Genomic DNA, 26,414 nt, shown 5'->3' on the forward strand with positions numbered 1-26,414 from the left:
TAACAGAACTGACAATGGGTAAGGCTCTGGTCACAAAATGAGAGGAAAGTTTAAACCCAAAAGCCACATTCAGGAGGTTATTTACTTGGAAGTCACTCAGCTGTTTGCTGTAAAAAGATCTAAGTGCAACAAGGAAGAGGAGTAGTCTGCAGCATTCTGCCATACTGCTGATCATCTCTCACCCTCAGTCATTCCAGTCATACCAGTGAGTGAGGATCTCCTGCTTCTTTATAAGACGCTGTGTTGCCATGGCATCGAATGCCAGCCATATGTTGGAGGCTGCCCTGGAGCAAATGGATGACATTATTGCTGGTAAGAGGTCCCTGCTTATGTTATCTGAAATTCAAAAGACTGCCCAGTTTGTAATTGCAGGCTTGCATAAAACCAGATATATTCACATGATTTGAGTGTGAGTTCTTCACATCTCTGCATAGTAAGTAGAAAAACAAGTTAAAGATAAAGATAAAAGAGTTTTAAAGCATTTGTAGAGCATGAGAGACAAGTCTAGAGAAAGTGAAAACAGTTTTAATTTTTATGAGATAACAGCTTTGCCTCTTTTTGCAATTGTCTTGCTAATTCTTTCTCATACTTTTGCAATTTTAATATTTCTCTTTGGTTTGAAAATCTCACAGCATACTAAATTCAAACACCACAACTTACATTTTGGCTTCTTCCCAACTGTGTTTTCTAGCAGAGGTGATACATTTGAGTCGCTGCTCTTTGTCACAGCCATAGTGGTGCTGTTGCAAAGGGTCAAAAAATAAGGCTCTATTAATAGAGGTGACGGCTCGATCATTATCATGCTTCAGCGAAAAACCATTTCACGTGCAATAACTAATAATCACACTCTGTCAGCAGAAACCAATATTTACAAAGTATACATCTGCCCACGTCCGCCATATGTCCTGAGTGTATTATTGCCCTTTAATTTAACTTCAGATATTATATGTGGAAAGCAACTTTCTGCAGTTTAGACATGGTGATTACACTAACTGCTACTACATGCTGAACCTCTAATTTGTGGCCATAGTCAAAGTATGATGCTATTTACATTCAGCAAGCTGCATGAGAGCATATTAGTGCCCTCAAGAGGTCATTTCTGGAACTATTCTTACTTGCGCTTCCTAGAAACTTTGACTTAATCAGTTGTGTACTAAGACAAATACCCAAGAAGTTGTAAGAAGTTAGTAGGATGGTTAAATAATTAAGCTGTGTGAATGTTACAGTATTGATTTCATGTGTCCCTAGGGAAAATGGGGGAAGGCCTGTTCAGTGCTCGTATGCAGTTAGATGTCAAAGATTATCAGTCTCCAGAATGCAGTCAACAGTTGACCCTTCCCCCACCCTTGGATCCTGCCCTCAAGGCTCTTCAGCTGACTGAGGCCCTCAGGGCAGTGCTGGAGGGGCAGGGGAATGAGGAAGGACAGGATGCTCTCAGGAAACAAGTATCTGATGATACTGCAGATATTATATTAAAATGGTTGGGAAGAGGTGGGGTGAGTACTGATTCCCAGGTTTGTAACCCATCTATAACAGTTATATAACACCTCACCTAGCATGCAAATCCATACCTCAGTATGAAATATTTACAAGCTAATGTCTAATTCTAGTCCAACAAGAGAACTGCATTGATAAATATACTAATATTTTGGCATGGACTAGCGCTACAAAGAACATGGATTTTATTAGCTACATGATTTGGCTGTCTTTGATCCTGGCCATCAGTACCTGGAGGGCTTTTTCCTGTCTGTGAAGAAGTAGTGAGCTGGAAGCAGGATCTTTAGCAAATGGCACTGTTAATGAGATCCAGAGCTACTGGTTAAAGCACAAGCAGCTGCTCACGTTTTTTGGTTGTTGTTGTTTTCTTTTTTAATTCTCCCTTATCTCCTTCATTTCCTTTTCTGCAGTAGTTGTCTGAGTTGTCCTTCAACAGTTTTTGCCCTCTTTTACTATGCTTCTGCTCAAGTTCGATATTGTAAACTTTATGCTCTTGTTCCCCTTCAGTGTCTTATAGCGCCCCCTCCCCTTCTGCTTTGCCTGTACTGACTTCTTTCTCTCCACCACATCTGACAAGCATGTGTGGCAAAAAGTTTCCTCTCCCCTGTTCCCCTTTAGGAAGCCCCACAAAATTAGCTAGGCTGGAAGGTACTTAAGACAGTGCAAGAGAATACTGGAGACAAGCAGAGAGAAGTCCAGAGAAAGGAAGTCAGGGCAGAAAAAGATGAATGATCATACATGAGATGCAGAAGAAATGCTGAGTTGTGGTAAACACTGTAGCAGTTTGAGTACATGTGTTAGAGAAACAGGAGAAGGAAAGAGGGGCAGTTAAAAAGAAGTACAAAAAGGGAAAAGAAGAAAGAAAGGGAGTACAGCCAACTGGCATAGTTTGACTTATTCAGCTCAGCTCTAAAAGTCTCAGGCAGCCCAGACTCCAAACCACACGGACCTAGATCCTCTCTGCACACTCTGCAACTGCAATGTGGAGACTCTATAAAAGTAGGAGATAGAGAGTGCAGCACAGTAAAGAGCCATTCTTTTAAAACGCTATGGATTTTGTGTTCTGGTTTCTACCAGGGGCTGAATTTTTTCAGTTTTTAACATTAAAAGTCAGACCTGCAGTGTAATGGGCCTGCAGAATGGAGTATGATATTGATTTCTACAAACATTTTGCCTGGCTCAGAAAGGTAAGATGTTTTCCACTTGCATGTCCACTCTTCTTACTTTCATACTGAACCAAAATTGCAGGGTCTTGTTTGTTTATTTTCTTGCAGTGTTGTTGCTTTTACAGTATAATTGCCGTTGCCATGGTAGATAATTTGAGGGAAGATGTGTTTAGTTTTTGAACTAAGGAGGTGTGCTGCAGAACACATGCCGTCTTAAACACACAGGTCCCTTGTGGAGCAGAAAAGGGGGCAATGACTATGAAGCATTAAAAATACCAAATGTCTTTATCTGGTATGTGATTAGAAAAATGTTTTCCATTTAGTTTAAGTGTGACTGTTAAAAAATCTTCCAATTTTTCAATGTTCCGTTTAAAAAAAGTTGGTTGCAAAAAGTGTTTTTAAGAAGCTAAAAAACACTTTTACACAATCTTTAACAGTGAAGCAAACTGAGGTTGACTAGTGAGCTTACTTCTGTGTCATATGTTAAACTATTTGAGAATAATAAATGGACAAACAGGGTGAGATCATTTCCTGACTCTTTAACCTATAGAGTCTTTGGATAGCACATACCATCTTGCTTCCATTAAAGTCATTACTTATCACTGCCCCCATTTGGTGAATTCTTACTGAATTCTTATAGGAATCCTTTTCATGCCAATCCTACAAGCTAATCATATGTTTGGTATTTTTTAAGAATCTGCAAGGGGAAAATTGGTGATCTAAAAATGTTTGCATAGATATTACTAACGTTCATAATACTGTGTGAAAATGCAATGTTACTTTCAGCTTGTTTTTGCATAAAAAAACAACATAACATTTGTATCAAAACTATGAAAACATAAAGATTCAAAAACTAGAAATGACTGCTCACTTTTGAACACTGTTAAAAGAAATTATTATTCTTCCAGTTACTCCCAAGATAGCCTCAAAAAGTCTTTTTTTTCTGAATGTATCAACTATAATCCTGATTTGAAGCTTTAGATAGCTTCAGTAATGCTATTTTTTAAAGAACATATATGGACTTTTAACACCTGGAGATAAGTTTCAATGCTGTGTATAGATCTAAACAACACGGAGACCATTCATATCATTATCATGGCATTATTTGTATCATGTTGAGGCTGTGTGCAGGCAGTAGTGATGGCAAGGAGGATCCAATGTGCAGACACTCGGGGAAGAAAGTTAGCTCAAACTCAGATTTATTGCTAGATGGCAAACAGAGAACTGCCAAAACTGAGAATACAAATACTAAACTGAAAATAACAATAACCTAAACTGGCAGACAGATGGCTAGAACAAACAGCATGAAATGTGGGTAGATCACAACACTGACACAGAGAAACACAAGGCTTAAATACACAGAGGGAGCAATCAGGGAATGGGAAACAGGAGGGAAACACACCTGGGCCAAATCAGGGCTAACGAGACCAAGGAAGCAAAACCTGATACAATAACATGAGACACAGACTTTCAAAGTAAAACAGGAAACATAACACAGAGATGCAGACTTTCAAAGTAAAACAGGAAACATAACACAGAGACGCAGACTTTACATGGGGATACAGCAGAAGGGGAGACAGCAACTATGGATCACAGACAGAAAATCAGAACACTAAAACTCTAACAAAACCTACACAGAGAACCTAAACTAAGAATAATCCTATAACCCATAAGACAAAACTAGAATATAATGAAATAAACAAAATCAAAGAACCAAAAACACAAAACACTGGGTTGACGACCCAGGCACCCTAACAATTTGTTCCTGTCCCAACACATATATTAGGAGAATGACCTAAATGTCAGGGTTGTATTGTTTTAACTTAACACAATTAATCAGGCCAGGAAGCAAGAAGACTGTAAGCAACATGTTATTTTGATATATTATCCTTTCAGGTAAAGAAAAAAGAAGTCTGTAAATACATTTAAATACATTCGAATATTATACTGCTAAAATAGTTTAAAAAAAATATGATGCATGGACTATTTGAAAGACTATACTTTTTTAAAAATAAATTATCACAAACTGCTTGAGTTTATTTGTACAGATTTTTTAAACTGGAGTATATAATGTCCCTATGAGTATTGTTGAAAGGCTTGATCTTTGAGAAATTTGAGTTCACTTGTTTGCTCTTTACCGCCCTTGTACACTAAATATTCTGAATTATCCCTGACTAAACAGAACTCAGCGTCAGCCAACACTTCCCCCCAGTAATCAGCTGGTAAAAAATGTTCTACACAAATGTTAATGCTAGATAAGAACTTTTAAACCTATTACAGTCTTTGCACACATTACACACATTAGACACAATACAAAGTATGTGTGTGTGTGTGTGTGTGTGTTGTGTGCTGGAAGACAGATTTGACCCACTGTGCTGCTACTCTCAGTTAGCAGTGTAACTAGTGAGCCTAACTGCTGCCCTCTATTCTGAAGGTAAACCTCCATTCAAACGCTAACAGTGAGTCTTACCAGGAGCGTTTGTCCCGTCTGGAAGGAGACAAAGAATCACTAATTCTACAGGTACAGGCATTTCTCTGGATGCTTTTCACTTGTTTCATGCATCTTGAACACATCTCCATTGGGTTCTGTTTATAAAATGTATATGACCTATGAAAAGGTTGTTGCACTGGCAACATATTTAACAATAAAGTTGAATCACTTACACACTGTATGATTCTGCATAAAAAAAGAAAAGAAAATGGGCACATGATACCGCACATTCAGTAGGAAGTAAATCTAATCAGCGCTCGTATCAGATAGCAGTGTTAGAGAAGAGAGGTGAGAGAAGGAAGGTGAAAGGACAAAGGTAGGTCTCAGCATTGTGTTGGAAATGTTGCGTAATTCTGTTTTTGTTCAACTTGTGGGTGAAGTAACAGTTTCAAAGTGGGTTTGGTGCTGTTACAACACTTGAATGTCTTGTTCTGTGTGATCTGTTTGTCAGTGTATGTGTAGGTGTGTTTAGCACTCAAGACTGCTCGGCAAGTGTGTCTTAGACAGGTTGAGGCTAGCACCTTCGTGTGCTGTAGTTGTGTGTGTGAGAGAAGTCAGATGCCCTGTTTGTTTCTTCAGCCCGCGCATGAAACATTTCTTTGGAAAATCCGTTCTAGTTGGCTGGTTGGGCCAGCTTTTTGGCATATGATTAGCTATTATGTGGCCTTAATAGTTTCTCTGCAGATTTAAATTTAACCTGGTTTCTGCTGAAATTGCTGGAGTCACTGAAGTGTGGCAAGCACCTACCCCGGCACAAAAAAACCTTCATTTCTTTGAAAAGGAAATGTTTACACAGTTTGATCTGGCACAGATGTGGAAATGTCAACAAAAATGAGCAGCAGTCATTAACTGAGAAAAGCTGATATTAATAAATAGTGCACTGTGAGAAACTTTGTAGTAAAAGAGAAAATGTGAATCCTGAAGAATGCTAGGCCCAGGCTGTATTTGTGTGATAAAGTTCGCATCTAAGCGATGTTAAAACCATTTTATTCTCCAGCCTTTGCTTAGAAAACACATCCTCATGTCTAATATCTTTCCATCCACCTTCACAAAAACACACAGGTGAGTGTGCTGACAGACCAGGTGGAAGCGCAGGGGGTGAAGATCAGCGATTTAGAGAGTTCTTTGATGGAGCATCGGCACAAACTCAACTCCACAGAGGAAATGTTACAGCAGGTATTCAACTGGCCTTAAATCATGCTCATTTTTGTCAAATCCTTCTCTGTACTAAATACTTGACTTTTATTGCTGGAACAAAATAAGGTATGAAAAGTTATTATTTCAATACTGTTACCCCTATATAATTAACTGGGACAGGGCCTCAGACTGTCCCTCTATCATTTAATTAATTTTTTCTCATAAACTTCAGAATGTTATTTGGGATGAGTTCAGCATCATGGAAAGAAATTCCTTGCTCAGATTCCAGTGCATCTGGCTGCAGATTACCCCAGCAACCAAAATATTTAGGACGCTCAGACTCATTCCAGGACAGCGTCTCAGAATGTCTGTCTGGTTCATGCAGGGCCAGACTAGTCTGGCTGGGCAGGTGATCATAGCATGAGTAGCCACACCCCTAATCTATAACCACCAGAACTGCTTGCAAACAGGCATTAAAAGACAAAGAAACAAAGGGAGAGGAGACGAGAGAGAGAGAGAGAGAGAGAGAGAGAGAGAGAGAGAGAGAGAGAGAGAGAGAGAGAGAGAGAGAGAAAACAACAGAGGGAGGGTGGAAGGGACGAAGAAAGGAACAAATGAGGAAGGAGGAACAGCTGAAAAAGGTGGAGAGATGGGCTGGAGAAAAAAGAAAATGAGGTGGTGCTCCTTTAAGAGTTACAAGTGTACAAGTGTGTATACTTTCAAGGACTTTTTAAACAGTGCAGAGAACGCTGAATGGAATAGACGTATGAAAATTTACTGAAACCACAGCATCCATGAAAGAAATACACTTTGGTTTCCTTTACTTCATGCAGTCACTGGAAAATGAACAAGGTAGTATGTTTTATTCTTATAATGCAGTGCAAGTTCCATTCTACTGTTTCAGTCAGTTCTGACAAATTTCAAGAGTGCCAGAAGTGTTTCTTAGTTACCTGATTAGCTGTGAATTTGATTTGCAATGTCTACTTGTCTGTGCCATGCTGCCTGAGTGTGCAGAGTACCAAAGGGCAGCTGGGAATGGTTTCTTGGAGACATGGTCATTATGAGGCTTTGGACCTGAGCCGCAAATCTCTTTCTGGTGACAAAGCTCTAATATTTTCCATGTGCACTCTGGAAGAATTTCAGATACTTTCCAAAGTCAGCCTTTTAAATGGATGTATCCATACGTACAGTTTGCCTGCCTCCGATGATTATTTCTAGGCTTTAAGTGATTTAGCACCTGCGTGACATCAACCAAATTAGTTATACATCTGCCCGCATAGTCTGGCTTGACTCTCAAGCCTGTCAGCCATTCAGCACAGACTTTCGCAGAACCATTTAGTGGCAGCCTCTCTTAGCACTGGGTTTGATAGGCAGCTGTTTACAGGACAAAAGCACCTGTTGAAGATATTAAGTTATTTTGATGTTGTTCAAGGATGTTTGGCATGCTTTTGCCACCTCTCTCTCTCTCACACTCTCTCCACCAGTGCTGTGTGTTTTGAGTGAGCTGTGAAATGGGCATTATAAATAGTGGTCATGGGTTGTGTATATTTAGCCTCTCAAACAGCTTCTAAAACCAGAAGGGACTGTCATTACAGAGCTGGTAGTTCGCTGTGTCTCATGCTTAATGTTGGCTTTGTTCAGTAAGTATTAAGGGGATAATGTATTTGTGTATGTCTGTTTGTGTTGCTTCATGCTCTTGCTGAATGTTGTTGATGACAGGAACTCCTGCATAGGGCATCACTGGAGAACCAGAAGCTGAGTCTTATGGGGGAGGTGTCCTACCTGAAACTAAAGCTGGCAGACATGGAAGGAAAACAGGGCCATGGGGGTGAAAGGCAGCACAAAGCAGAGGTACGGCTTCTCACTAAATTAAACAGGACAATTCCTATCACCAGATATTTACACTCCAATTAAATGTACTTTTTTAAGTCAGCAATGTAACACTTTGTCATTTTCTCTTGGATAATATATATCCAAAAGTAAAAAGCAGCCATATTAAGCACTACCAAAAGTTGATTCACTTGTTCAATTTAATTGGTAGGCTATCAATCATTTCACCTTGTAAATGGTGGGGACAGGAGAAATTAGATTATCTAAAATCTTCATCAGCTTCTACTTTACTTCAGTCCCTGGAAACTTGAACTCTTCCTGGTATAACGAGGTAAACACAAAAATCTGCTTTGTGTTCTGATGGATCTAGCCTTGAAGTCTGCTGCTGATTTTATGGAAGACCGTAAACACATTCTGGACAGATGAAAGGAAACATTTAACCAAAGCCCAGCTCTGTTGTTCCTGGGAAAGGTCTACAGGAAAAAAAGTATCCAAGGAGTTTAATGTTTTTTGTCAGTCTCAACTGAATCCTGTATTTGCTTAAGGCTACTGTGTTAGGTTACCAATAGACCTCTGAGCATTCAGTGTCGACTTTAGAAAGAGAAAGCAGGGAAAGCAGGACTGTTACTAGACAGGATACTGTAATGTATGTAGTTACTGTCAAAACACTCCTGGTCAAAGACTCTTTGTGTCCTCAGGTTAGAAGACTTCAGGCATGGTGGATGACAGGCCAAATATGAGTGTGTGTAGGCTTCGGCCCAGAGAATTTTATTCTTAGTGGTGTCTACTGGTTGAGTAGGTCCTTCTCCCCATATTGGAAAAAAGATCATTTGACGACTTTTGAATTTTGTAAAGGTTGTTATTTCTGAGCAGGAAAAAAACCCACAGTAAAGCACTATGTGTTTTAGCAGATTGCAGTTTTTAACTAATTTACAGTTACGTTTTTAATTCTCACTTGCTTTTCTAAATCCAACGTTCCCAGCTGCTTAGAATAAATAGAGTAGAAAAAAATGTACTTTAATGGTCTCCCACGTGCTGCCTCTACTACACAAACATGCCCACACATATTCATGCTTCCACACATGCCTCCTTGCTGTAGAGCCAGCAAGCTCACAGTTAAATTTAGCCATCAAGGCGCTCTGGATCATCTGTCATATCCGCTGTACTGGACCTCAAATGAGACTTCCTCTGTCCACAGTCCCAGCATAACTTGGCTGCTTGGCTGCTTTCTGAAGGAACACTGACAGGCATCACCTCTGAATTATTCACCCCTACTGAAATGTATCATTGCAAATAACAATTTTTTTTAAAATGGCGATATAGTTATGATCAACATAAATAGCTGCCCATGTTCATACACAACTGCTTAGCAATGCCCGTTTGAAAAGAGACTGACACTGGGAAACCAACCAATGACGTATGTTTTTCAAAGGTTTAAACATGTATTTATTGAAGACTACATATCTACCTGAAATACATCAAAAAATGTTGAAAAGGTTAATCTTTTCTTTCTAAACATTTCTCTCAATCTTTTTCTCTCCCACTGCATCTGGCAGACTGTAGTGAATTTCATTAGTGAGCTGCAGGAGCAAATATATCAGTTTCAGAAGGAAATCAATAGCAAGATCCAGGAGAAAAAGGCCCTGGAGATCCCAAATGACAGCAGACTTCCTGTGGAGTGCCCCGCTGAGTCTTCTGAAAGCCAGGATTCAAACCTGTGGGTGCCTTGTGACAAAACCTCGGGGATAATGAACAAACTGGAGGACGCTCCAAACGGGGCCGATGGAAACACAACTACCCTGGAAGAGGGCAGTTCAGATGCAGAGCAAAAGTACTACTGTGGAGGAGAAAGTGTAGGCATAGCTTACTTGCATGACTTGTTGCGTACAGCATGCGTTGTCTTACTCTGGTGTGTGGGATCCTTAGGTTTAGGTGCAAATGAAACAACCGCTCAGCAAACATCCTCAACAGCATTTATGTCGCTATAGAAAAACCAGCAAAACTAATAAGTGCCTGACACGGTTAAGAGCTGCATTTAGTGTGCTGTGTCTTGTGTGAAAAAAAACAAACAAACAAAAAATAAATAAATAAATCCTTTTTAAAAAGTAAAATAATTTTTTTTCATTTTCTCACACATTCTGTTACAGGGCTTGCTTAAGGAACTCAGGATTCTCAAGGACAAAGTCGAACACCTGGAGGATCAGAAGTTACAGTACGAGAAGAAACTCAAAGCAACAAAGGTAAAAGAAAGTTCAGGTTTATGTGCTGTGTGGACGTTGCACTACACCATCACTGCCCAAATTCCACCACTAACTATCCACTCAGCTTTCCTAAAAGCTGTCCAATCTGATGTTCCTGCCAGTTAAGTGAGTCATTCCTTTTTGCACATGTTCTCCCATTCTCAGACACCTATGTTTATTTGGGAACTCTGCAAGCTATTTTACTTTCTAAGTTAAAGCATGATAGAAATATAGCTAATAATAGCTCTTTAATCATTATTGTTGTAATTTGGAGTGATTTAATGATATTAACTTTTTAGACTTTTCCCATTTTTACTTGCTCTCACCATTTGTCCTCTATTATGATAAAATCTCTACCACTCCCATTATTTTTACATCTCTCCCTGTGTTTTTTTGCTATGTTTGTGGTACAATAACTATACACGTCTAAATGCTAAATATGCCTTGTTATGGTGTCAACTTGTTTGCTCTCCTTGCAAATCTGGTTTCAAAGGGCACGTCTGCTAATTCCCTTATAGATCTATTTGTTCACAACAGACAAGCTGCTGTAAATGGTAATTGGCAAGCTGTATAGTTACACCTTGACTGGCTTTAGAGCATTTATTTCTCAAGGGAGGCTGACAATAATTATTGTAATTTAATATACTCTCTTATTCAAAAACATATTGCAACCTGCCGAATAGCATAATGAATAAATGCTACATTTTATAGAAACATTTTTCCTTGCAGTTCTCAGGTGGAATCTTTGGTTACTAGCATCTGGGCCAAATGTCCTGATCAGTATTTGAGATATGAAGTTTATTTTCCACTGCTCATTTGCTTCCACACGCATGCTGATAGAAAACACAGGCAAACAGATCAGCCTGAGTTAATTTTATTGCCATCTGTGTGTTCCTTCTGTAACTTGCTTCAAAACAACCTATAAACTCCAGATAGCAATGACCTAACATTTGGTACTCTAAACATCAGAGAAGTGATATTTACGTGCCTTCTTGTGGGTTTTCATATATAAGCAATGGTGGAAAAAAGTTTTGGGCTTCACTCGAGGACATGTGCTGACACTTAAACTTGAAATGCATACATACATCTTATTTTTATGAATGTGGAAATATTTTTAGGTGTTAATCTTTAAAGAGCACATACAGTACACGTCATCTACTGGCATTTATTTCTCGCTGTGTGTTACCCACAGGCAGAGATCAGCAGCCTTCAGCAGCTCCTGCACAGTAAGAACGCTGAGATTGAGAGCTTGCACTCTCAGCTGCTGGCCAGACCCTCTTTAACCACAGAGAGCACAGAGAGAGGTAAGCAAAGCTGCCAGCCTCAAGCCCTCAGCCAACCTGCCAACAACAGCGTCTCACTCAAAGTTACCCAACCTGATAGGTGACACAGTTAATGACTCTTGTTTGCACTTTCAGTTAAAGTAACAACTATGGAAAAAGCCAGTCTCAGCCCTAAGTAAACTGTCTTATGAGTTTCTGTCTCTCTCTCTCTCAGAGGAGTTGTACAGGAAGAGACTAAACACCAAATGTAAGCCTGAGCAGTACATAATGAAAATTGTTCTAAACCCACTGGCCATGTCTACTTTTGATCTCTCATTTATTTCCCTTCTTCAGACATGCTTCTCTGTTTCATTATCTTTCATTTCCTTCTGCTCTGAGGGGCAGTTTTGACAATCACCAGCTTGTTTCCTCAATAACTTGATGCATCTCTCCTCCCTTTCACTTCTTTGTTGTCTTTATCGATTCCTGAAGAAATAATATTTTTGTCTGTCATAGATAACTGCTTCTCTGGGCTACGTGCTTGGTACAATCATGGTCACTTACTAGCAGTCTTGTCCATATGATTGCAAACGCTGCAGCAAAAGTGCCTTTGTTTGCGTGCCCAGATGTGTCTGTAACTAATAATAACAACAACAGCAACAATAATTATATCAATAACAATTTACTTATTAATGTGCAACATCAAAAATAAGAATAGGAAATAGTGTGATTCTAGTGTAAAAAAAATAACTTCAAATGCAACATAAAAAAAACAGAAGTTGAAAGAATAAGATGCAGCTAACCACTGATTATCAAAAAAATATAAACTCTATACTAAGAAGAAGCTACTTTATTTCTCCATTATTCACAAGTGGGTGACACAATGGGGGGCTCTGCAGTTTTTAATTTGGCAGAGTTTTTACACTTGATGCCTTTCTTGAACGGGACCCGAAAGGCATAAAATTTATGAAAAAGCCTTATGCTATAAATGAGTCTTTAGAAGTGATTTAAAAGAAGACACGCTTGATAGCTTTTTGTCTTTGAGCGTGTGGTGGAAACAGGTTCTGCCTGAGGATCTGAGGCTGCACACCGGTCGGCATGGGAAGAGCAATTTGAGTATAGATTCTGGGGTCAGGCCATGAAGGGCTTTAAAGCTAATAAGTAAAATCTTAAAATCAATACTGGGCAGTAGTGTGGAGTCATTAAGACTTATGCAATATGTTCAGTTTTCTGGGTGCTTGCAAGAGGTGTGGCTGCTGCATTTTGCACTATCTGAAGTCTATTTAATGCTTTCTGACTGAAACCTGTTAAAAGACCAATACAGTAAAAAGATCCAAGAGGAAATAAAAACATGAATGATAGTCTGAATGTCACTAAAACTCAGTATTAATCATATTCTCACAATAGGTGGTCACAGACTCAAACTATGATTGATGGCTAAAAAAGTCTTTGATGAATTTAAAAATAAATGGCTGGGAGAACTCTCGTGATGAATAAATCATTGATTTATGTGTTTGCGCCTTTCCTTGTTTTCTAAATAACTATATGCTACTAAAAAGATCTATTCATATCAAAATTTATATGACACGAGCAGAAGCCTATACAGATTTATAATCAGTGTTGGGGTTTCTCCTTATAGATCAAGAACTGCAGAGGCTTAGGAGTGGTATGAAATCACTGGCAGCTGCCAATGATGAAAAGGTATGTTACTGGTGACCTGTAAACCTGTCCTTTCCCAGCTGTGATTATAGCGTAAAAGCTACCATCTGCATTGTCATCAGTTTACTGTCCTACTGGCCTGTATATGGATATGCTAACATCACTGCTTCTTCTAAGCTTATAGTGTAACAGTTTTTGGGCTGTGTCATTTGAAGAGGCAACACCCCTTCAACCATTTATAGCACAGAGGGGCTTTTGTATTCTCCCTCCAAGTGTATTTTCGACTTTAAAGACCCACAGACATTGACTTACATGTGGCACACCAGCGAAGACACACACGTACCCACACCCTAAGGCAGGCCATTTCAGGAAAAGCCACACTTAAGCAGGCCTCATTCTGCCAAGCCTAATTTTGGAGTGAGCTACATTAAGAGAACCATAGCAAAACTGGGCATGGGCACCACTTCAAAAAAACACACACTCCATGCAGCTGGTTACCACAATCTCTATCCATTACTTTGATCTAAAGGCCATATGGTGGAGGAAAAACATTTGTGCAGTATATCGGTCAGTAACTGGATGAAGCAGGTAGTCCATATGGGTGTTTCCTAACCTTAAATAAACATCTTAATTGTGTTTTATGGACTTTGGACACTTGTTACCGTGTTTTCTGCAGGACCGACGTATTGAAGAGCTCACTCTGCTCCTGAACCAGTGCAGACAGTTCAGAGAGGTCTCTAGTAACGCAAGGCAAGGTAATCAGCTTACTCTGTGCTTTATCATTCCCTTGCTGTGCTTATATTATGACGTTTCAGTGTGATGAAGCCCATCATGCGTTATTGTTTTAAAGAGAAATGGATTCTACTGCTTGAGTGGAATACAAAATCCTTCTCTTTGCTACTGTAGCACCATCTGCTGTCCGCACATTGTCGAATGGCAGGAGCCTGTCAAGCAGCAGTGAAGAAGAAGAGCAGGGTCTGATGAAGAATGGTGACACCTCGAGTGCAAAATCGGAGGATGTGAAGTCTGAAGTGGGTGCAAAAAAATAAATCTGCTGGTCTCAAAAGAGCTGATCGATTAGTTCCTTAAATATTTCAATATAAGCACAGCCTAATTATTTTAATTGTATATTAAAATGTTTATTAACCGCAGGCTTCGACAAACAGTTCTGCATCCCAGCAGACATCGATTTCATCAGTCCAGAAAGACAGTGATTCCAGGTAGTGCAGCAGCTTTTCATTAAAGGATCATTCCCATATTTCTTAGGAGGACTGAATTTATCGATTGTGATTGTCTTCACAGATCAGAAGTACAGACTTTATCAAGCAGCATGAATGACATAACAAATGGAACTGCGCAAAAGGTATATTTCTTAAAATGTGATACAATTCATATGAACAATGTTTTAGCTCACAATGCTTCCCTGCTTAGTTCTTTTATAGTTTAAGATCTGCTATACTGTTTCTGATGAACGCATAAGAGAATCACAATTAATTATACATTTACAGATGTATTTATAATTATATTTACTCTATATTCACAGATTTCTTTTATCATTTAGAAAAGTCACTGTCTTTTCTGGTTGTATCTACTCTGTTCATCCAGACTGGCCCGAGTGAAATGAGAAGTCACACGCTGCCTGTGAATTCCTCTCTGTCAGAACAAAATGGGATCGGAGACAGCAGCAGTGAAATACAGAGTCAAAGGTCTCCAGCTGGGAGTGAAGACGGAGACTCAAGCCAAAGTAAATCCCAGCATATTAAATCAAGTTTTCCTGACTGCTGCTTATGGTTATTTATTATATAATGGCTGGTGTTCTGTAATGAACCTTGGTGTACTGCAGAATCCGTTCTCCATTTCTATGGAAAAGGCGATAGCCTTGTAATTCCCATGAGTAAAGGCGGTATTCATATTTGGAGGAAACCACTTTATGTCGACCAGGCTACTTTTGATCATAGCTAATTGCAGAGCCTCCTGACAGAGCAGATGGATCATGGTATAGACTTTCATACTGAGCACGCCCTCTCTCTTGCTCTGATTGACCACATTCATCCCAGCTCCACCCGTCCACAGCGCGACTGACCAATTTTAACTTGAGCCCCACCCTGATTTCTCTTTGCTGCAGTCTGCTGGAGTGAGATGGCTGTCTGTAGCCTCTACCTCTACCATAAAGATCAGACCTTGTAAAATTTAGCCTCTAATCCCTTTCTTTTTCATGGGGCATTAACTGATGAATTATTTGCTGAACTCAATGGCCTGTATCCTGAGTCTCTCTACTGAATAGACCACTGTGTAGCAGCCGGCACCACTTTGCTCTTAATGTCCTCTTTGCTATGAAAATGTAGGAAAAAAACAAAAAGCTTTTTATGGGTTTTTACTCAGTCACCACCATCATCATCAGGAGTTCAACGCTGATCGTGAAAAAATTACAGGAAACAGCTTAATCATCCATAGAGGCAATCAATCAAATGTGATTTATTTGGCAGGACTACAGTGGAGCTTTGTCTGCTTATATTATCGGAATAAACTCAAATTTTCAAATGTATCTTTAATTTTTTTATGGTTTAACTGGCCATGTAGAAGACACTTTGGATCATATTTTTACTTTGTAATTTACATAACATTTACTGTGGTTTTTGTATCCTCCCAAAGGAAAGCCAGAGAAAGGTGATGACAGCACCTCAAGTGACACTTCCCCTGTTCATTCTGGCCAGCGAGCTGTGGGTTCACCAGAATACATGAAAAATAACAGGAGCTTCAAGAGACTCTGGGGAAAGTGAGTTTGGGAGCATACATAAATACATCAAATACACAGTGCATTAACCTAAATGACTGCCAGATAGTCGGAAAAAAACCAACAACTAAGAAATGCAAAAAAAGTTTGATTGATTTGGACATTTATGATTGATTGATTGATATATTAACACATTAAATTATGTGAACATGGCATATACCCAATGGTTTATAGGATGTATGTCTTAAATGTACATATATTTATAAAAAAAATACTTGTATGCACTCTGCCTTATTTCTTTACTTTTAGACTTAGACTTTTTTAGCTGTTACTGGAAAAAGATGTTAATGAATTGATCAATTAAATTTACAATATATTCTGTTTTTGCTATTCTGTTTTCTTTTTTGGATTAAAAAAAAATACATGATAACTGTTTCCAGTCACATAAAAAAGATTTATCAAACTCTCGCAGTCCTGTGAAACTAAGTACACCCTGTGATTTGGTATATTATTTGAAACAAGAAACAATAACTTCACATTGTTGTTGAGGAATTTTGGCACATTCTTCTTTACAATGTTGCTTTAGTTCATTGAGTCCTGTGGGCACAGCTCTCTAAAGGTCTTACCACAGTAGTTTAGTCAGGTTAAGGTCTGCACTTTGGCTGGGCCACTGCAGCAACTTGATTTGTTGTTCTTTTTCCAGCCATTTTGTTGGAAATTTGCTGCTGTGGTTGGGTCATTGTCCTGTTGCATGACTCACTTTTGGTTTAGCTTTAGGTCTCAGACAGATGCCATTACATTTGTCTGTAGAATACCTACGGTACAGAGGAGTTCAATAAATGCAAGTTCCTCAGGTCTTGTGGTTACAAAGGTAAAATAATGCTTGACAGTTTTTATGAGCTGTTTGTGCTGATATGCTGTATTTGGCTTTAACATTGACCAAACATCTCCACTTTGTTCGGGTCTGTCCAAAGAACACAGCTCTTTTGGTTTGTTCAGATGAAACTTTGCAAACCTAAGCTGGTTTCCATGTTCTTTTTAGAAAGAAGACACTTGCTTCTAACAATTTTGATATGAATATTATGAACGGAGGACTGTAACATTGCATTGTCTGACCCATTGCTGGGTCATCTACTCCTGGGAAGATTTTGTGATCAATGCACATGACTGCTGTAGACCAGCAAACTACCTAAACTTTTCCCTTTTACAGAGGTGCTCACACTTGTTGATGATCGGCTAGTCCAATCCATTTGATAAACAGCATCTGGCTGTTACTGGCCCTCTTAATTTCTATGGAAGCAGTTGAGATGTACTTACTCTTTCATAGGACTGCAGAGAGTACCTTGAAAGCTTTCTTTTCAACATAACTGTATATTTTAAAAACATTACTTTGAGAATTAATAACTGGCAGTGTTTCTAGTCACATAATTTTCTCTTCTCCACACAGACTTCGAAGAACACAGTCTGGAGGCCTTCCCGCTACAGATCCAGATTCTGGGCAATTTAGAAGAGGGGGACTGCGTGCGACTGCTGGTCCCAGACTGACCCGAACCCCTGAGTCATTTGACTCAGCACGGTAAAACTCTATCTGATCTTGTAATACAGTATTTTAAGGGTTATGTATCTCTGAATTGACCCTTGTAATTTGCTGTTTTAAAATATTCTGCTGTGGTTTTCATGCCACATCCTCTTCATCACCATTTCCCAAATGGCTACAATGAAACACGACTATTGGCTAATTCGTTGTTTAATAAAATTACCATAAATACTTGAAAATATGGCAATTAAAAAAAAACTTCTCCTAATAAAATAACAATTTTTAATGTTCATTTTTAAAACTTCTTTCCTATCAGTGATATGAATATTCCATTCAGCCAGTGGACCAAGGAGCAGGTGTGTGGCTGGCTAGAGGATTATGGATTGGGCCAGTACGTTAGTCTCTCCAGACAGTGGGTTGAAAATGGACAAACACTTCTGTCTGCCACACCTCAGGATTTTGAGAAGGTCAGAATATAAACCCCTTACAAGCTATTTACATAAAAAAAACAAATCTCAAAATTTGAAATCAGTTACACTCCATATCATAAATTAAAATTCATTTTTATGTCTAAATATTAGACTTCATCAGAATTGCACGTGTAGAAAAAATGAAAATACCTCAGTATTTGTGTGATAAGACAAACTGTTCTTTGTAACCTCAGGAGATGGGTATGAAGAATCCACTGCACAGGAAGAAGTTGCAGCTCGCTCTGCGGGCATTCACCACTAAAGTTATAGAGAAGTCCTCAGAGCTGGACCACATCTGGGTCACCCGTAAGACTATTTGTGTGGAATTATTTCAAATTCTCAGGCTTATGTGTTCACATGTAAATCAGATCTACAAATACCATACCAACAAGAATATTAAACCAAAGAAAACAAAAACAACTGTAACTGTAAATGCAATTTTAACCTTCCCTCTAAACTCTTAAATGTCTTCTAACTAAGCAGTTCCAGTGGACATGCTTTAAACATGTGAAGAAACATTAAAGTGAATGAATGAAGTTGACGGATTCTTTTTTGAATTTTACACACCAATTCAGGCTGGCTGGATGATATTGGATTGCCACAGTATAAAGACCAGTTCCATGAAGCTCGAATAGATGGTCGGATGATACAATATCTCACAGTGGTAAGGATTACTCTTACACATACTGCTTTAGATTTTCTGTAATTTGTGGCCTGCAAATGCATTCATCTGGCTTTAATATAACTTAAAACCCTAAAAAGTGCATTATAATGAATTGACAGATTTTCTACTGTGCTCATGCTGATATTTCTTTTTTGTTTTCCTGTTCGGACAGAATGATCTCTTGACTCTAAAGGTTACCAGCCAACTCCACCATCTTAGTATTAAGTGTGCAATTCATGTGCTTCATGCCAATAAATTCAACCCAAACTGTCTTCGACGTAGGCCTGTGGAGGAGGTAGGACTTTTGAAAGCTGTGTCCCTCAAATAGAGTTCCAGAGCGCTGTAGAATCAACACATTGTGTTGTTTTGTTTTTCACTTTCCTTTGTCACCTGAGTTTATGTAACAATTACTCTACTTTTTCATGTTATCCAGTATTCTTTGCAAAAAAACAGTTGAAACCTTAACAGCTGAAGCTCAGATATAACAAGCTTCTATAGACATTTAGGAGGTGATGCTCTGGCTGATGTAATCGCATCCATTTCCCACAAGATGGCGACAAATAGTTGTCAAATATTTGTCAAGATAAAGCATTTAATTTTATATCTGCTTTCAAAAGCCTTCAAGACTATTTGTTTATGTATTTCTTTAATTTGCTTAGAATGAGTTTTACACACGTACATGTATAATAGAAGGTGTTTTTTTTAACTTTCTTTTTTAATTTTGCTTTTAGAAACATCCTCCTCCTTCAGAAGTAGTGCAGTGGTCTAACCATTGTGTGATGGAGTGGCTGAGAGCAGTTGACCTAGCTGAGTATGCTCCTAATCTACGGGGCAGCGGTGTTCATGGTGGACTGATTGTAAGTCATGTAAATTTGTGATTCGTTTCTTTGCGATCGTACCAGTTGTATGTGCTTATACTAGATGTGAGCAGAGAGTTCATTATGTTGCCTTTATCTTTGGCAAACATAGATTCTGGAGCCTCGCTTCAGCTCAGAGACTTTGGCCCTGCTTTTAAATATTCCTCCGCAAAAGACTTTGCTCCGTCGTCATCTCGCAACTGCATTTTCTGCTCTGGTTGGGCTTCAGGCCATGCAGGAGAAACGAGAATATGGCAATGCTACGGGCCATGTGCCCCTCACTACAACCGCAAAAGTAAAGGTAAGATCACTATTTAAATCAGTGAAATACTATGCAGCCTATAATGAACATTATTTGTTAATACATTGGCCTTTTTGTGTGTTTTTAGCCGAAGAAGCTGGGCTTCACTCAATTCAGTCACCTCAGAAAGAGGAAGCCTGATGAATCTGCGGACTATATCTGCCCGATAGACAGTGGAGCACTAACAGTAAACGGAGTTTCTCACCTGCCATCTTCAGCACAAAGGGGCCTCAGCCCCAGGTTGGACAGACAGGCTGAGAGGGAGGAACAAGTGGGGATCAAAGCTCAAACTAATGGCCCCAAACAATAATTAAAATAAAGCATGGAACGCCGTGCTGTCCACTCCACATATATCTAAGTGACTTCATAAATCCAGCGGAAATTCTAATGCAGACATTTACCCATGATGCATCTGCGTTGTGATTTGCTGAAAGGGCTGTGATGCAGTATTTAGCAATTGTTAATTGTTTATCTAATTAGATAATATTCATCTTAAGAAGGTGATGATTAATGACAGTGTTTGAATTGTTTTAATAAAGCTACTCTGCATTCCTTATACAGTGGAATTCCAAGGCTTACAATTTTGCTTTTAAGCATTTTATCAACTATTTTGTATGTAGACTTCTTTAGACTTAGTAAGAATAATGATGACCTTTTCTTGCTGCACATGTGGATTTTTTTGTACAGTGTAATAACGGATACCTTCAAAATGTTTAAAGTTACCTTTAAGGCTTCTGCATAAATCTGATTAAACATTTTTTTGCAGCTTCAAATAAGGCTTGTTGGTTTATGGGAACCTAGAACCCCAATTTTGTCCTCATTTGCAGTAATTAAAACTTGTATTATATTTAAAAAAAATTTAAAAAAAAATCCATAACACACACAGTTTCCAATAATTTGTGATGCCATCTGATACTTAAAGACTTAAAGACACTAAAGACTGCCCAGTAACAGTCAAACTTTAATAAGAAACAAACAATTGATATCAGGAGAAAGTCTGAATATTTGTTTTAATGGAGCTGATAATGGTGCAATAGTGTATGTTTTGATTTTGTTGACGATTTAATAAATTCATCAAAGAACTAATGTTCTCTATATTGGAGTAGTTTTATAGTTTTCACACAGTTAAAGTATTTTTTCTAAAGCATCCTCTAAAGCATATATAGGGGTAAATATATGCAGTCATTGTGAAGTAACTGTTATCCGCAGAAAAATGTTCTGTGGCTTTATTGTAAAGTCAGAATAAAATAAAATGGAAACTCTGTAAAGTTTCCATGGCAACTATTTCTGACCCGCCCCGATTCACGAACCACCCATCCCAAAACAATTGTAATAATACCTTAGGAAAAGGGAAATCCATTGTCTATTAATCTTGAAGATCAAGATGCTAACAATGTTTGACTTTGATGGAATAAAATTGAATTGAATGCATCGATGGCTATATGACTAAACAACATTTATGCCTTCATCTGTAGGTTCAACCAAACTAAGGCTGTGGTGATATAGCAGCTCACAGGTGATGAGTAACTGCCTAAATTCATCTAATTCTGTCTTGCTTTTTTCTAAATGAGACCTAGAAAGTGACAGTGCTGGTCAGAGTTCCAAATAAAGGCTAAATAACTGACTCAGTGTTGGTGTGTTTGCACACGGTTGCAGAGCTAGGGAATTCACTAGGATTCTGCCAGCATTTCTGGAGCTGGCAGTCAGAGCAGCAGTCAGTTTCCCTCTTAACCTTCCTGCAGAAGCACACAGCCTCAATTAGACCAAACACAATAATTAGTGAATCTTTTACCTTTGCATATCATTAGTTCTCTAACAGAGAACACCCTGATCAATGATTATAAATGACAGGTTCATAAATAAATTAATCCTGCTGACAAGAGTGTAACACCACTCAATTGATCCATGTTAAATGGAAATTAGAGGGATGCAGGAGTGAGGACTCAGAAAGCAGGTATTACAGATTTAAAGTTAAAGTGATAAAGAAACTTTTTTTCATAATGATGCATATTAGGTATCTAATGTTTATGACATAAAGCTTTTTAGCATTCATGCTTAGAAAATGTTGAAATAATTTTTTTTTTTTTAGCTTTTTTTAAAAACCAGCAGATGTCAGTGTTGCCTGTGCATGCTGCAATGTGGCAAACTTGGCAGCGCTGAAACTTCACGTTGACTCAGTGAGGTGCAGCACAGAGGATTCAGAAGAATTCAGAAAGAAAACTGCATTCAGTTTTCACATTTTGAGCTATAGGGATTTCTCAAGGTTGATATTGTTTTTATTAATTCAGTGACACTGCCTCAGGTGATAGTTTACTATAAGAGCTATAGTATGTCTGTACTTCCCTACACTGGGGATGGCATGTAAAGTTGTATGAATTGTTATACCAATCCAAATAACATGAGAGGATATCACCTCATCAATCAAATACCAGACCTGGTGTCCTGTGGAAGGTTAGAATTTCTGAGTTTTTGTCCAATGCTTACGTCAGTCATTTTATGCTACTTTCTCCACAGTATAGTGTGCGTGCATGCGTGTGAGCTTATCTGTGGTATGCATTCATGTGTTAAGAGAGGGTGGCATTGTTTATAATAGAGCATCTTAGGCTAATTTCAGTAATGTGATCCAGCCCGCACTAGCTGACAGTTTAATAGCTATTATTTGTGTCACCCTCCCTCATAATGTGTTAGCAGTAAATTGCCATGTGCAGGAGACTGTGGTATGACTGACATCTTACCTTGCAATATGATATCTATTGTTTTAATTAAGTGAAAGCATCTGCGACATTTATTGGTTTCCAAGTTACTTGTTAATGGCAGTGCGGGGGGAAAAAAGTGTTAGTAAATTATCATGGTTTACATTACATAAATAATTTGCAAACCCTTTGCTAATGATTACACATTATTCTCCCACTGTGACTGTTAAGTTATCTGAATACATCACAAATATAACACTGCACTGGTGATGGAACTCCTCCTTGGCAATGCCTGAGCCTTCAGTCATCCATCTCAGCTTATTTCTGTGTGTGAGTGGCTCCGAGTAAGGTTTATTTATTCTGTGCCCCTTTTGTGGTAACATTTAACATTGAAATTAGAGAGGCAAACTTTTATTCTGTTGCCAAGTCCCCTGCTAAAAGTAATGCCAGTAGCCAGCGTATTAGTGCTTTAAGTCATCACCCTGTCTGTTTGATCTATGGACTCACTAAGATCTCTTTAGTGGAACATAATCATGTTTTTATGTGATGTCACTGGTCGTTCCTGTCATTAACTTGCCACCAGCTTGCCAGTTTGGGGAACATATTCAATAGTAGGGTGGTGCATGTGTTGTATACTCTCCATCCAGCCACTAAAGCTGTATTTGTCTCCAGCATACCAGTTTGTTCTGACAGGCCTGCCACAATGATGACTACATCATCCAGACGAGGCAGAGCAGCTTGCGAGCCAACCATGACACGCCGTCAAAAGGAGCAGCCAGCCGTCTACATGAGCCTTCTTCTGCCCCATCAAACCTCAGAGCCCATCTCATCCTGTACAGCCAGTCACCATCAACTAGGCTGTTTCTCTCTGTTTGCTTTCCATGCTGAGTACATCCCATGGAAGAGTCCTATGTGGCTTATATTTTTCTTTATAATATTTACTCCCAAATTTCAGTGGCTATAAATCTTCTTGAATTATCTGCAGACGATCTGAACTTACCACAAAGAAATTATGACAGTAGTGGTCCAAAACAAACATGATGGGATGTGATTTGGGGAGCTGAAGTAGAAGAGCTTGGTTATGATCAGCCCCCTTGGCGCCAAAGGAGCCTTTTTATTGGTAGCCAAGACACCCACTGCCCATTCCTCCCCACCCACCCCCCACCCAGCCCCCACAGAACGTCATACCTAGTTGGTGGACTATATTTTCATTCCCTGAAAAATATGGCTGGCCCATTGAGAGAAAGAAGAAAGATTAGACAATGATATTAGGCAATTATAAAGATAAGACCTAAGACCAATTAAGCATGGATTATGTTGCACTGTTAGATAAAGTTGAAATCATTTTTATTACATTAATTGATTGTTGTTAACCTAAATACTGCAGATATATGTGACCAAGTTTCATATCAATTTCTATTGGCCTGAAGATATGAGAGTAAAGGACAAAATATACCAGTTTTGTTAAAACATAACATCAGCAATATAACATTTGTTTTGCAATACACTCTAGAATCATATCATAATGACTACTCTCATTTATTCCATGTTCTATAAACATTGCACATTGGTACAAATAAACGTCAGAACCTGTGGGATGATGACATGAATGACACAAGGGTCAACATGTAGGTTCAAATAAATGACTGCAGAGAAAAAGAATCGAGCATTTTAGAAATAGTCGCCCCCTTCTCTCTGTCTCTTGCTATCTTTCTCTCTTTCTGTCACTCTCTCTCACACACCCACACACAAAGACAGAGAGAGTGTGAGCAAAAATGAACCAGGTAAATCGGAGGTTAAACAAATGATTTAAAAGAGACCGAAAAGGGAGCGTTTAGAAACCATTCAGTTTCTAAATCTTTGTTCAAAACTGTTATAAAAGTGCTGAAACTCAGAAGACTTCCCATGACAGGGGAACAGACACAGTTTCCTAACCTCCAGCCATCATCATGGGTGATCAAGACTGACATGCATCACCAGAGGCTTTCATGTCCAATGAGAACACCTGTCTGACTCTTAGGGTGAAACTAGACAGAGGAATGCCATGGCAAATAACCTTTCACATGTACTTCAGACGACATAATGATAATGTGTTCCAAAGCAGGGACAGAGACACAGAAAATAATTCAGGAGAGGATCTTGTTTAGTGAACAATTAAACAATTACTTGAGACTAAATTGTTGCTATAGATGTACAAGACAATCTCTGGATCATATTTTGAAACTCTTATGGTTAGTTACATCTTTTCATCTGTTGTTCAAAGCTTCTGAAAAAAGCAAACTGGTTCAGAGCAAATGAGCTGTACACAAGCTGGGATTCCCCATTTCAGGGAGCTGTCTTAGAAGTTATGCAAACTGATTTATTCTTGTACATAGTGGCCAATAACAAGGACACAAAGAAAAAAAATCAGTCACCGGAGGTTAATGCTGACAATGTGCTGAAAGGAATGACAGTAAACACTCTTGGAAGTGTTGCGAACTGAAAGTGTCATGTCAGTAACAAAGTATGTACGGTATGTATTGTACAATGCTGAGTACGCTCAACTGTGAAATTCAGATTTATGAAACTCAGCAGAAGTTGTTCAAAAATCTAACTTTACATTTTAGTGAGTTGAAGCAACATATAATTCAAATTTAACTGACATGAACACATTTTAATTACAGTGAGTCACCCAGATTCAACAGGGGACATATTTAGAGTTATTTTTTTTTGTAAATGTAAAAATACAATTTAATACAACTCTATGTACATGGCATGTTTTTTTCAAAAACAAAAAAACAAAACATGCCACATAGACATATGCAAGCCTGACTGCCTAATTCATGCTGGATGAATTCATGAGGATGTAGTAACTATAGAAACGTTTTTTGAATGGGTTTAATGCTCACATTATCAACAACCATGTCAATGGTTGAATAAACCAAACTTCTCAATGCTTTAAGATTTCATCAGCGAACCACTTCTTAAAAAAACATTGAGTGGAAGTTTTGACATCCCACTGGGATTCTTGCAATCTCTATACCAGTTAGCGCTTCACGTAAACTGCTTATCTTGTCAGTGACAAGATAATCTCCTTTGTGTAGGAGGGTTTCACATACAACATCATCATCTTTTATTATGAATGTGGTGGTTAGAGCCACAACTGCATTTGTTTTCTATTTGTGCGTGAGTTTTCATTATGCTTTGAGTTTTTACGTTCAGATCTAGGAACCGTAGCTGTAGGGTTGATATGATTTATGTTATGGTGCAAGCTGTTGAAATTGGAGCGCTGCAGTTTGAGGAAAGTCCCACACTTGCTGCCTACAAGTATCAGTTTTCAGGTGGGGTGGACGTTATCATCAGGATAATCTGATTAAAAAAGAAAATCCGTGTGCCAGCCAGTCACTACATAAAATCCTATACATTAACACATAACAAAAATCATCTACTATCACTTAACATAATAAAATTATTTTCATTAATTAAAAAAAGAAAAATGTCTTTGTAATGTAGCCGTGTCATTAGAAATAAGATACATTACATCCTTCCTGTTTACAAACTTCAAAAACAGCAAAGGGGTTGTTAGATAAAATGAGAGAGCCTCATTTGGGAAATATTGTATAAAGATATATGCAGGAAAAAACAAACCCCAACAGCCAAGCTTGATGAAATTACAGACAAAAAATGGTCTCTGATGAATTGGCACTTAATTACTGCTTGATTAGCATAATTATGCATGTTAATAGCATCTCAAATGAATTGCAGTTGTCAAGAGGGAGGAAGCATCTGTAGTGGTGGCAGCCTGATACATATTTTCTCCTACCCATCAGCGTTGTCTAACTCTTCCCCTTAAGTGTTCACCATTAATCACTACACACTCCTCCTTTGGAGCGAAAT

At 38.6% G+C, this 26,414-nt stretch overlaps 1 protein-coding gene across 3 annotated transcripts; it reads left to right on the forward strand.

Annotated features, from left to right (window-relative positions):
- Positions 1-209: 209 nt before the first annotated feature.
- On the forward strand, positions 210-21,250 carry ppfibp2a (PPFIA binding protein 2a). 3 transcript variants are annotated; one of them, XM_084932301.1, is made up of 24 exons: positions 210-312; positions 1,249-1,496; positions 5,098-5,184; positions 6,217-6,330; positions 8,011-8,142; positions 9,678-9,974; positions 10,269-10,361; positions 11,554-11,665; positions 11,859-11,891; positions 13,263-13,324; positions 13,959-14,037; positions 14,189-14,313; positions 14,435-14,502; positions 14,585-14,645; positions 14,888-15,026; positions 15,935-16,058; positions 17,464-17,592; positions 17,870-18,020; positions 18,218-18,329; positions 18,599-18,687; positions 18,860-18,982; positions 19,419-19,544; positions 19,657-19,845; positions 19,934-21,250. In XM_084932301.1, the coding sequence occupies exons 1-24, from the start codon at positions 249-251 to the stop codon at positions 20,153-20,155; spliced, it is 2,979 nt and encodes a 992-aa protein (XP_084788427.1). In that variant the 5' UTR covers positions 210-248; the 3' UTR covers positions 20,156-21,250. The 3 variants fall into 3 exon arrangements, with proteins under 3 accessions (XP_084788427.1, XP_084788411.1, XP_084788420.1); XM_084932285.1 differs by lacking the exons at positions 210-312; positions 1,249-1,496; positions 9,678-9,974 and adding an exon at positions 1,566-2,684 and having other exon boundaries at positions 19,934-21,221; XM_084932294.1 differs by lacking the exons at positions 210-312; positions 1,249-1,496; positions 9,678-9,974; positions 11,859-11,891 and adding an exon at positions 1,566-2,684 and having other exon boundaries at positions 19,934-21,221.
- Positions 21,251-26,414: the final 5,164 nt, after the last annotated feature.

Source organism: Perissodus microlepis, chromosome 1 (genome assembly GCF_051167445.1).
Source record: "Perissodus microlepis isolate ML-2025 ecotype Zambia chromosome 1, ASM5116744v1, whole genome shotgun sequence".
NCBI lineage: Eukaryota > Metazoa > Chordata > Actinopteri > Cichliformes > Cichlidae > Perissodus > Perissodus microlepis.

Bases quoted from the DNA above. Each gene is read 5' to 3' on its own strand.
- ppfibp2a (XM_084932301.1), top strand. From the start codon at position 249: ATGGCATCGAATGCCAGCCATATGTTGGAGGCTGCCCTGGAGCAAATG. The intron at 11,892-13,262 runs GTAAGCCTGAGC...TTCTCCTTATAG, and splicing joins GAAGAGACTAAACACCAAAT to ATCAAGAACTGCAGAGGCTT. The intron at 18,983-19,418 runs GTAGGACTTTTG...TTTTGCTTTTAG, and splicing joins GACGTAGGCCTGTGGAGGAG to AAACATCCTCCTCCTTCAGA.